At 41.9% G+C, this 13,024-nt stretch overlaps 1 protein-coding gene across 3 annotated transcripts in view; it reads right to left on the bottom strand.

Annotated features, from left to right (window-relative positions):
• VPS13D (vacuolar protein sorting 13 homolog D) overlaps positions 1-13,024 on the bottom strand; it is a gene marked incomplete at both ends in the record, with an annotated part of 199,174 nt that overhangs the window by 157,610 nt on the left and 28,540 nt on the right. For all 3 annotated transcript variants that reach the window (XM_084243705.1, XM_084243706.1, XM_084243707.1), the window contains 5 exons: positions 3,292-3,472; positions 4,894-5,020; positions 6,902-6,992; positions 7,985-9,016; positions 12,299-12,450. In XM_084243705.1, coding sequence (XP_084099831.1) covers positions 3,292-3,472; positions 4,894-5,020; positions 6,902-6,992; positions 7,985-9,016; positions 12,299-12,450 — 1,583 coding nt within the window. The remainder of the gene's footprint in view (positions 1-3,291; positions 3,473-4,893; positions 5,021-6,901; positions 6,993-7,984; positions 9,017-12,298; positions 12,451-13,024) is intronic.

Raw genomic sequence — 13,024 nt, 5'->3', positions numbered from 1 at the left:
CAAAAATGGACGATACCTTTGTCTGTCACCAGTACGCTATCAGAAGAAAGGAATTCAAATTTCAAACAAAATAACCTCCTTCTCTTATCAGTAAATAAAAGCAGGTCTTTTGCTCTTGCTATAAATCTAAGTAAGTCAAACAGCTAGGGATAAAGAGCCCTGAGCTCAGCTTTTCTTCAAAGCCCACATAGTCAGTCCTGTTCAAAACGAAAAACATTCCTTTAGCCTTCTACTTGTTTTATACAATTATTTATTTATTTTTTTTTTTTTTTGGTGGGACCCTCGCTGGTGGCCGGGGAATGAACCGGCGCTACAGAGGCTGTGGGCAGCCTCGCAGCCCAGCGCTCAACTGCTGCGCCACCAGGGGAGGCCCGTTTTATACAATTTGATAAAGCAAATCTTAAGAGCTACCTATTTAATTTCTGCTTATCCATGGAAGTTAAACCCAATTAGTCACTTCTGCAGTGTTCTCATTTCCTAGCCCAAAGGATTCCTCACAGCAACACTGCTGTCTAAACACATGTAAAATAATTGCTCTAAAGGTATATAATAATTCTAACAGACAACGTTCAGTGAAGTTGCATTAAGTCATAAAAATGTCCATAGTTTTGATCAAACAATACCATTAACAGGATTCAATCCTATAAAAATAATTGCAAAAACTGAAAAAAGCCATGTGCACAAAGATATTCATAGAAGCATTACTCATAAGAATGAAAATCTGGAAGCAATTTAAATGTTAAAAAATAAGGAAATGGTTAAGTAAACTAGCTTGATGGATTGTAGTGTTATTAAATAGGATAGCTACGAAAAATGCAAAGCAAGATGGGAAAAGATTATGCAGAAAGGTTAAGAAAAGAAGCTGGATTCCAAATGTGTAAATTAGCCACATTACTGTGTGTGCCATATCCTACTCCTCAATTTAGAAGTTTTCTTTTTAAGTATATGTAGACCATAAATGGAATACCTACCGTTTTATAACCAGCAATTGGCCCAAAATAAGAAGGCCAACAAGTGTTGCAAAGCACATGAATTAAAAGGAATGCTAGACTAGACTAGACTGCCCATGGGCGTGTAGCATTGAGACAGCCATTTGGTAAACAATCGGGCATTTTCTTGTAGACAACCATGTGCACACTCTGTGATCCAGTCACTCCACTCCCAAGTATCTCAGAGAAACTCTTGCACGTATATGCTAGGAGACACAGCCTACGAAAGTCAAACCCTGGAAACAATCCAAACATTCAACAGGAAAATGGACCAAACATCTGCCACACACAGTGAAAATTCATGAAATGCAATCACATTTGCCAACCCGAATGAACCTTATTAACACACTAAGTGAAAAACAACCCAAGTCACAGACCGTTAAACCTAGTTAAAGCCATTTTGCAAAGGTCAAAACAAAACAAAAGGCAGTGCACAGCACCTTTTTGGTTTTGCTTTAATTTTTACAGGTGTAATAGACCCAAAAATCAGAGGAGTGGCCAGCTGAGTGTTAACAGCACTATGAGAGAGGGAAGAACCACAGACAGCTCTTAGTAATATTCTCATGTTTATTTTGGTGGCAGGTTTCTGGAGATTATGTTATTATCATACTTTATAATTCATATACTTGCTACAGATACTCCTTCATATGTGTCAAATACTAATTTTTTTAAGCTTCTAGAAAGAGAAAAGAGTGGTTACCATACTCCATGTTAATAGAGCAAAACAAAATTAAACAGACCTATATTCCTGGAGACCGGTAAGATTTATTCTTTTTCCCAAACTCCCTTAATTTCTCAGCACTATTTTTCTACTTAAAAATATACATTCCCAGGGCCTCCCTGGTGGTGCAGGTGGTTGAGCGCAGCGCTGTGAAGCTGTCGCAGCCTCTGCAGTGCCGGTTCGATCCCTGCTGGCTATAGAGCAACCCACATGGGGGAGCAGACCTCTCCTGTCTCACCTGTTGCTCCCCTCAGCAGTGTATTTCAGTCCATCTGGCTGTTCTGTTCCCCACTCTGTCTCTGGTGAATCCTCTCACCCTCCCATGCATCTTGCCTGTAGCCCAGTTCTTGTATAAATAAATAAATCTTTTAAAAAAAATATATATATATATATACACACACACACACTCACATTCCCTGGAAGATGCAAAGGAACAGGTAACACTGATCACTTTCAGGGAGAAAAATAAGTAGCCAAGGGAAGTTGAGAAGACTTGTCTCCAAATGCCCTTTTTTACTTTGGTTCTGTGCTACATCAATATATAATAACATAATCAAAAATATAAATGAAAGCAACAGTTTTAAATGTTGTCACTAGAACACAGTATCTATTTCTAAAATGATAATCTTCTACCTAATAAGTAAGTTTTCAAGCAAATACATTTGTAATTGTTCTCTATGGTCCCCAAATGTGTGCCCAGACACCACAGGATGTTGCTGCACCCTCACAGGTGCGCGGCCGGGACAGTCCAAATTCCTGAGCGAGACGTCACCTGCTGGGCACCATGAGCAATCATTAGTCTGAGTTCCGTCGATGTGAGATCACACTACACTCCTTTCAAGATGTCAGACCTTTGCAAAGCAAAGCAGCTGCTATGATACAGGCAAGTGCCATGAGCAGACAGAGCAGAACAGGAAACGAGGGCTGTGATGTCCAGCCTGATTTCAGGTTGGAGAACTGATTCCAAGTTCAGTGCCCAAGAGGCCCATACATCCTGCTGGTCAGTAATTACAGTGATTTAAAGATGGAATGAAAATATTATTCTTTCACTTATGTGTTACCATTTTTTCAAACACCTGTTAGGACATGACTACTTATCAAGTTTAGACTTAATTACCCTGTAAATGGAAAAGACCAGTAGGTGTTTCTTTTGGCCCTAGAAGGTCCATGGAAAAACTTCCAAGACATTAAGGGAGCCATGAATTAAGAAGTTTGGAGACATCTAATGTGTTTGGGGAAAGCCTTCTTTGTATAACAGATATGTTCTTTGGGACCACTTTCCAAGGGAGGTCTCTCCACTGAAGTCCTAGAGGAGACCAGTGTCTTCAGTGCTGTCCATAAATTTCACTTATCTTTCTTAGAAAAAGCTAAACTTTAAAGGTAACCAAACAAAATATAATGAACAAGGAATATAAGCTCTCCAATGACAAAATGTCTGTAACTGATCAGCAGCATGAAGGACATTCGTAAGCATAAAGTTGTCTACATTTACTTTTTTTCAGTAAGATTTTCCAGATTTATCTTAACAATTCTACTGATCGGTCAGGCTGGAAAAGCAGCGGAGACACGGAGACTGCCTACCGTCTGCCCCTCGATGGCGGCACGCTGGCGCCCCAGCACATCCTGCAGCTGCGTGAAGTGCTGGATGAAGGCCACCACCTCTGCCTGGAAGCGCTGTGTGTGCACGTACTGCACGGAGGCCATCTGGAGACTCACACGGATGTCGTGTTCTCTCCGGAGCAGGGGGTCGGGGCGCCCGTACCTAGGAACAGGGCAGAAAGGGACTCAGCAGCAAGACAGACTTTGCATTTCAAAAAAACCTGGTTGAAAACAGCTTTAATTATTAAAATAGAAATCCACAATTGGGTTTTACAAAGCAAATTCCAATAACTATGCCCTTTCTAATCTTCAGCAACATGTTGAAGACATTAAATAAGAATGTGGGTGACAGCCCAGGCTACGAACAGGTGGGCACTGAACTCACTCTTGACTCCATTCAGAAGCTGCCTGTGGCTCAGACCTGTCACCTGGGCTCTCTACCCCACCTTTAAGGAAAATCACTCTTTCCTACTCAGTGTAATTTTGGACAATGTGGGCTTGAATGGTAACAAATCTAAGATAAACAATTATTAAAGAAAACTAAACAAGAGAACCAATGTTTCTGGGAAAATTTGTCTGCTGGAAGCAGAAAGATATCTTTTTACTTCAGTGATCAACAGGCCAAAGAGTTTTAGCATCTATATTCAAAGAGAAATTTAAAAACTACCAATGGTTTTGAAATTAATGGAGATGACGTCAGAATAATAAATTTTTATGCCACACAGAGACACTGGAAAAAGGAACTTAAAATTGCTGGGCACTTATTCTGTGCTAGACAGAAAGTTAGGAATTTTATATGAATTATTTATTACAGACCCACACTACCGTAGTGTATAACAAGCAAATCCGTCACAATTCTCAGCAGAGTATGATACACTTCCCCAGAATGAAAGCAAATGTTGTCAGATGTCTTTTAGGATGGTTTTTTTTTTTCCTCAACTCCATTTCAACACTTGCCTGTGGCATGAGCACTCCCCCCAGACCAGAGCATTTGGGGGCAGAGCTGAGTATGTCTATTTTTCAGTAACTCCCAAATGGGTTGATGACCATCATTTCATATTTTCAGTCTTCTGAGAAAACTATTTTTACTACCTAGATCAGCCTAAACATGTAATGTACAATTTAGAATTGAAAAGTTTCAACAGAATCTGTTTATATAGGGACAAAACGCACTGTATAATTTAACAGCCATATCTTCAATAACTTTCTCAGGCTGAAATCATTTCAGAACTTTTAGTGTGAGACGGAAACTGACCTAACTTTGTCCTCTCAATATTTAGATAGAAAAGCTGATGTGTCGTGATAAAGTGACTTGCCTAAGTCCCTTAACAAGTTGGGCGTGAGCACGCATGCCTTCGTTATTTCAGCCATACCCCATCTGTTCATGACGCCAGGGCAAATGCTAATTCACTTAAATGCAGATCCATTTTAATATAAATCAGAATTCCTCACAACTAGATCATATCAATTTTACATAACAAGACAAAATTTTTAAAAGCTTTTCTTTGTTGTTTAGCCAACGAGAATTAGAAACAGCAAGCAATTATGGCAAAATGCTAAGTGAGAAAAGATGGATATTTTTACTTAAAAGTCTGGAAGATGAGCGCTTCTTCCCCACTTGTCATGAATCGTTCTCTGTAGAACTCTCCGTGGGATGTGAGGTCACTCAGAGACAGGCTTCCGATGCTTCCCTGCAAGGCCAGGTCTCCCTCTGGGGGTGTTAAAATCAGAACACATTCTTATAGATCCTTTTTTGTCATACACCTTCAGTATCTTTGGAACAAAAAACCTGCTAAACTTGTACTCAGATCAAATTCCAAAGATCCATTCTTTCCATGTCACAGACTTTTCACTATTTAATCAAACTAGATGTCAAAAGTTAATTTTCACATTCAATACACCCAGAAAAATATTGTATGCAATATTTCCGGTAGTCTCAATGCACAAGTCCAAAGGGGATTGAAATAACTATGACAATTTAATGCTGACAAGGGGAAAGACATTAAATTAAATGCATACACAATTTACAGAATAAGACATTTACAAATATAGATGGAAACGTGACTCCTGAGATTAAATTACTAATTAGAATTAGTGAAATGTCATAAGGTCTATTAATTGTACTATGGATAAAAGAATAAAGGAGGAAGTGTCAGAGATATGTCAAGTTTTCAACAACATTAACTGGATTTTCATATGATTTAATAAAAGCGAAATTAATGAGATAGACACTGGAGACATAGATTTGAAACTCTGATATCACATGCGTGAACCCCTGAAGGTGGGTAGAACAAAGAAAGTGTTGAAAAATGTACACCTGGGATGTGAACCTATAATGAATCAGCATTAACACGATGTGGATATTAAAAATGGATATTCTGGAGCCTCCCTGGTGGCACAAGGGGTTAAAGCACTGCATTATTAAGCTATCCTCGGCCTCTGCAGCACGAGTTCAGTCCCCGGTCGGCCAGGGAGCAGCCCACATGGTGCAGCAGACCTCTCCTGTCTCTCCCGCTGCTCCCCTCAGCAGTATGTTTCAGTAGATCTGCCTGTTCTGTTCCCCACTCTGTCTCTGGTGAATTCTCTCACCCCCCTGCATCTCTGGCCTGTGTCCCAGCTCTTGTATGCATAAATAAATAAATCTTTAAAAAAAAAAAAAAAACGAAATTTAAAAGGAAAAAAAAAGGATATTCTGAACTGTTGCTTCTATAAAACAATTTTATCATCATAATTAGCATTAAGAAACAACTAAAGGGTATGTTTGGCATGTTATGCTCCCAATCCATTGAAGACACTTTTATTTTTGACTCTTAATGTCCTCTGATGAAAATATCCAAGCTTCTCCCCATGTTATAAAACTGGGACCTTTAGAAGCATTTATAAGTTCATTTACATCTGGCATGAATTCTCAATTTTAATTCATTCCTTCCCCAAAACAGTCTTTTTTTTTTTTTTTAACTAGAGTCAACATTTAAGCTTTGTAATCTTCCTGATTTCAGGAAGGATGGAAAGAATAGTGATTCATTCATATTTATAAATATTCAGATTTATAAACCCTCTTTAGAATCTGATGTAGCGAATCATTTGAGTTTTACCAGGAGTTTCAAAGTACAGAGTCCACCAGAGAGAGCGTCAGCTTTGCTCCAACATCCTCCTACCGGAGACCATGCGCTCTTGGTGGCCCCCATTTATGGTGACCCACAGGCTTCCCAGAGACAGCCCTAGCACAGGCTCTTTCCCAAGTGTAATCATTAATGATGCCCCCTCTTCACCCTCAAAAAGTTCCAATTTTGGCAAAGAAGTCTTTCTATGCCAAAGCCAAAATACAGCTAGATACCAGGGCTCCCTCCCAAACTACAGGCTCAGATTCTTAGGATTCTTGCAAAGGAGTTGGGTCAGACACTTGTATTTTTAACAAGTTATCCAGATGATTCTGCTCCATAAGCCAGTATTTGGGAACTGCCACCAAAAATCATGGCCAGATCAGCAATAATAACCAAGTCACTAATCCATGTGAGGACTCCACATGTGAGGACAACCAGGATGTTCCGATTCTTACCAGATTTTGCAAGTTTGCTTTTTCCCCACTTACCAATCATTTCCAGATGTGCCATTAACTTGGACACATTCGCTTTAGCAAGCTCACTGGTGGTCTTATTCAGCACAAGAGAGAGCGAATGAACCTAAGGGCACAGACGATAAGAAGATAAGGCATGTGACATCGGAAGTCCAGAGAAGGCCCAGAGCCTCTCAGAGTCCATTCTTCTTGCTAAACAAGAGGCCTCAGAGTGTTGCGGAGGCCTCCACTCACAGTCACCGAGCAACCCTCTCTTCCATTTCTAGGGTAAGAAAGCCGAAATTAAATTTAAAGAGCTGAGGAAGTAAGAAAATGGTAACTAAGACAGAATGTAACCACTTAGGCCTCTTATTGTTCCATCACACAGAGCAGAACAGCCTTAAATTCAAATGTTTTTTCAAGTCTTTTCCGCATTGACAAGGAGATTATAAGTATGGTAATCACACACCAGCAACACGAGTGACAGGTATCAGACACCGGATGCCTACTGTATGCCCTGCACACAGGGACCCAGGTTCTCCCCTTGAAGCCTCACGACTGAGGATGCAGGCGCCTCTAGCCCTGTTGACTGATGGAGGAGTGAAAGCACCTGCCCACAGCCACGCAGCTGTATGCCTGCAACAGAAGTGCCAGGACTCAAGCCCAGGCAGTCCGACCTTCTGAGGCTTCATCATCAACAGCCAAACTTGTTGCCCTCAATAAAAGCCAACAACGTTCCGAGCACGAACAATGTTCTGAGTGCGAACAATGTTCTGGGGAGAGGATGATAAAAGCCACATTTTAAAGTATCTACCATGTACTAGCCCTCTGCAAGGGGCTCTGCATATATTACCTCATTACTCATCTCAATCGGATGACAGGAGATGAGGAAACTGAGGCTCACAAGAAGTTACCTGAGCTATTTCTTTATCCTGCCTCCAGATGCAATTTACACTAAAACCCTTTCTAAAACATTAACATCCATCCAAGAACAGACATCGAAAAGACGATAGCTCCCTGCTGACAAAATCTATTTCCTAGAGTAAATGTGCAATGATAGCACTTCAATAAACAAACCCGAGTTCATTTCAAGGAGCGGAGGGCAGAAGGCGGTGATACCTTGAGGTCCAGCTTGGTGTTAACTGGGTCCTGAAGCTCAGACTCCAGGGGAGCGCTCGACTCTGACTTGATGGTCTGCAGCGGGTCCTCGGGCGGCACCTTCATTGCATGGTTGTCTGCAGTGGAGCCAATTCCAAAAAAATCTAGAATCACGACCCAGGTTTGCAGCGTGATGAGCACATCCAGGCAGTTAAAATCCACATCAATGCTCCGGTTTACTCGATTGTAACTAGAAGAGAATTCCGGATGTTTCTTATCCACCAAGAATATATTGATATGGACCAAGGAATCATCGAATTTGCTCCTTCCAGCAATGATTCTGTGCTCGTCCACCAAAGGCGAAGGGGGTGGGGTCAAGGGGCAGTCCTTGTCCTGGACTTCCTTCTGCTTCTTCCGGGACGCAGAGGTGGGTCTCTGATAGAGCTGAAAGACATTAGGCGCCTCCTCCATGTGGGAAGGGAGAGACCGAGGCATATCCGGGTATTCCACATTGGATACTGAGGGGCAAGACTGAGAAAGATACTCTTTTTGTGCCAAGCTAGATGGCTTAGGGGCTCCCCGAGAGACCATCAGGTTTTTATACTTGGAATCTGGGTTTTTCTCCAGTAAGTCTTCCATCAACAGAGAGCGCAGGGCAATCTGAATGGATAACGTCTGGGGATGGTCTTTATTGAATTCCACCTCAAAGTCCTGAAACTTTAAGCTCACGAGGCCCTGGGCCCCCAAAGTCAGATCTCCACTTAGCTGAACTTGAAGCTCTGAGATACAAAAGTTAGCCTGAATCTGGGTGAAGGACTTGACTTCCTTCATGGACAAGGACTTCTGAGAAGAGTTAGAGAAGCTGGAGTGGCTGAACAAGCCATTCTCCTTCCTTTCGGCGGAAGGTTCTCCACAGGCACCGAGGGAAGGCAGAGGAGAGTTAGGGCAAGGTGAGGAGGTGGCACTGGCTGGAAACTTATTGAGATCTTCACTGTACACCAGATTGTCCAGCGTCTGTAAAACCTGCTCATATACATGCTTTGCTAGCACCACCTGTATTCAGAGAAAAATTTAGTTAGTCCACTACCATTGTTTACTGCATTTAGGTGCACTGCCCATAAATTTCCTAAGTTGATTTTTATGGTTTTCCCAAGAAGTTATCAATTGAGAGCCCGACTGCCTCTGTTGTTTCCTTTAGGGCCCCACCCTCTACTCACTCGGTGCTCCCCCAGTACCACACAGAATAATCTACTCACAACAAATGTTCGAGAAGCGCTGCTGATTGTATGCCTAAATCAGCTAAGCCCCTCTTTCTAATCCCAAAAAAACAACTGTGAGGTTGAAGGGAACATGGCTGAAAGTCTACTGTGGATCCAGCAGAAGACTGAAAATCAGGACTCGGGGTTCTATCATGGCTGATCATCACCTCAGTGCACAACACGGCACAGCTAGCAAACAGGTAGTACATTTTAATGATAATAATAAAGATCCACGAGTACTTAGTTTCCTTTCTCCGTTTGTTTCAACTTATAATTTATTATTAAAGATATCTTCAGGCAAATGTTTTTATTAAGGACAATTTTTTAACAGAGGAATTCCAACCAATACATGTCAAAATGACAGAAACTAGAAAGTAATCATCCAAAAATGAAAGCTTTCATCAATAACGTCTTCCCCCAAAGTTCATCAGTGGGATAAACCTGTGTGTGAATGACTGACGCAGAATTCACAATAAAAGATCAGGCTCTCGTCACCTGAACACAATAGTCACTAAGCGGGTAACAGCAGACATGGGCTGCCTGCTGTACTGCGTGAGCACGCGCAGTACAAAAAGAAAAAACAAAAGAAGCAAAAAAGAAACCCAAGTCCAGTGAAAACTGTAGAGTTAAATTACAGGATATAAAGGGAACAAGTGAAGTAACAACATAGACAAACAAACAAATCCAGAATGTGGGAGTGTATGGGGTAACTGACCTAGTTTTCACAACAAAATAGCGTGTGAGAGCTCATAGAGACCTAAGCTCATAGAGACCTATGAAAAGGACCGCAAAATGTGTGGCCTTGCCTGAACCTTGTTCGGGTCCTGAGTCAAACAAACCAAAAGGGTCTCTGACATCCAAAATGGAATAAAATCTAGATGTTGCCAAGGAATCTGCATTAACTCCATAGAGCATAATACCACTGTAGTTATGTAAGAAAATGCACAGAGTTTGTAGTGAAACATTTCAGATATATAAGGGTAAAATAAGAGGCAAAATAGAAGAAAAGAAAAAAATACCAGGGAAGACACAGTGGCGAGACCCAGGTTAAGCGCTGAATCTGAGTGATGGGTACATAAGGCCTACTACACACTTCTCCTTTTGTGAATGTTTAAAAATTTCCACAGTAAAATATTTTTTAAACCTTAAGTTGCTAAATTAAATAATTCAATGAATATCAATTATTCAATAGTAATTTAAAGAATTTAAAGAATTTTTTGAATATTTTCATCAAAAACAACAAGTCATTAAAACCACTAGAATGTTATGTCAGCAGAAGTCACACCAGGAGATAGATTTAAGGTGAACAAATTATTGCACTTAGCCCCTACTGATGAGGCAAAAGCTGAGCCAAGAAGAGAAAGCTTTGGGGACAGTTCTCTCACCCAAAGACCCACCACCAGGAGCCACCAAAGTCAAGGGTGCACATGTCCTGTGAACAGCACTCCTGGGCCTCTCCAGGGCTGCTGCCAGCGAGCCCAGCAACCTCTAAGTATGGCTCCGCTATCAGTGCCCAAGAGGAGGGCCACTGCCTTTGATCCTGCCTGTCCTTGTTGCTTTATAATGTAACGTTCTTTGTTCTTGTCCCAGTGAAATCAGGAAAACTGACCATTTGAAAGACGAAGGATGACAGATGTGTACATACACACACACACACACACACACACACACGCACGCACAAATAAATTCCTATCCCGGGCCATTTCATTTCAAAGAGGGTAAGGCTAATTTTCTCTGAAAGAATCTGTCAACACCTCAGATAACCAGATTGTTTTATAGTCTGGGTCACTCTATAAAAAGTATGACAAAAATTACATCCTCCTGGGAAAGAGAGACTGGCTTTTTAAGCGATGATTTCCCACATTTTTGAATGGCAATGAAATTAAGGATCTGCCTTCTTTCTCTATATAATGCTTTCACCACATGAAGAAAGCTATTAAGACTGATTTCCCAGTGATAAAAACACATGATAAAAGGATTCTGTGTCTGCTGGAATAAGAATCAACAACATAAAGGTTATCTCTTTGAATTTATATATTCTCCTTCCAACATTTTACACACATAAACATATAATAAACACACAATAAAATAAAATTTAAATATAGTTTTATAAGTATAAAAATGTATGGCTTCAATTTTGCTGACATGAGAATCAATAAGGTGTTGGGCCTCCCTAGTGGCACAAGTGGTTAAGACACAACCTATGAAGCTGTCCACAGCCACTGCAGCACGAGTTCAACCCCCAGCCAGGGAGCAACCCACATGGCGCAGCAGACCTCTCCTGTCTCCCCACTGCTCCCCTCAGCAGTGTATTTCAGTCAGTCTGCCTGTTCTGTTCCCCACTCTGTCTCTAGTGAATCCTTTCATCCCCCACACCTCTGGCCTATACCCCAGTTCTTGCATGCATAAATAAATCTTTTAAAAAAAAAAAAAAAAAGAATCAGGCCTCCCTGGTGGCGCAGGCAGTTGAGCACCGCACTGTGAAGCTGTCCGCAGCCTCTGCAGTGTGGGTTCGATCCCGGCCGGTCGGCGAGAATCCCACATGGCGAAGCAGACCTCTCCTGTCTCACCTGCTGCTCCCCTCAGCAGGGTGTTTCGTCAGTCTGCCTGTTCTGTTCTCGCTCTGTCTCTGGTGAATCCTCTCACCCTCCCGCGCATCTGGCCTGTACCCCAGTTCTTGAATAAATAAATCTTTTTTTTTAAAGTAGAGTTTTTTTTTTAATAGAGGCATGTTTTATTTATTTATTTATTTATTTTATTTGTTTGTTTGTTTTGTTTATACATGCACTGGGTACAGTCAGAAGCGCGGGAGGGTGAGAGAATTCACCAGAGCCAGAGCGGGGAGCAGAGCAGGCAGAAGGACCGAAGCACACTGCTGAAGGGAGCAGCGGGCGGCAGGAGAGGTCTGCGCGCCATGTGGGACCCTCCTCCGGTGGCCGGGGAGCAGCAGGGGGATGAACCAGCGCCGCAGAGGCCGCGGGCAGCTTCGCAACCCAGCGCTCAACCGCTGCGCCACCGGGGAAGCCCAATAAATAAATCTTTAAAAAAAAAAAAAAAAGAATCAATAATATGTTACCTGAACTGGATTAACAAACTTGCCCTCAATCTTCATGATGCTAGACGTCCCCAGGTCATCAGGGCTAAGGGAGAAAGTCAGTTCAGATTCTCTCTCCACAGGAACCTTCTCCAGTTTAAACTGAATGGTGGTGTTGTTCAGGATGTGAAAAGCTGGCATAAGAGGAGAAATCAATGACAGGCCGAAAACACCCCCTTCCTGTGTTACTGCTGATTACCACTGGCTATAAAATAGAACCCATGAGTTATTCTTAGACCGGAAGGGCAGGTCTGCACTATGATTGGCACAAACTTCAACGACTACCCAAGACCAAAACTTGGTGCAAAGAAGGGGACAAGATAAATCTACAGACAAAAAGAAGCCCTACTTTCATGACCTACTCCATATGGTGATTTCAAATCTGGCTGGACATGAAGCCAGGCCAGGGTCTACATGAGCTTCTCTTACCCTCCCACGCTGGGGTTTTCCCAACCAAACTGCTCATCCTCACCCAGTTTTCAGAGACAGATCGAAGGTGCTAAGTAAACAACTTCTAGCCCAAGCAGAGAATGCAATCTTTTGGTAAGTATGTAAATGAGTTGGTGAGTTAATACATGAGACTCACAGGTGCTGTATTCAGAGGCATTAATTTCTTCACCAGTCAATGAAGCCACGCCCTGGAGCTTACCTGGCTTCTGCAGACAGAATCTATTGAATTCTTTGGGTTTAGCTGACTAGATCCAGAAT

This window comes from Talpa europaea (assembly GCF_964194135.1).
Source record: "Talpa europaea genome assembly, chromosome: 9".
NCBI lineage: Eukaryota > Metazoa > Chordata > Mammalia > Eulipotyphla > Talpidae > Talpa > Talpa europaea.
Note: the sequence above shows the minus strand (reverse complement) of the source record. Positions and strands in the feature narration are given on the sequence as shown.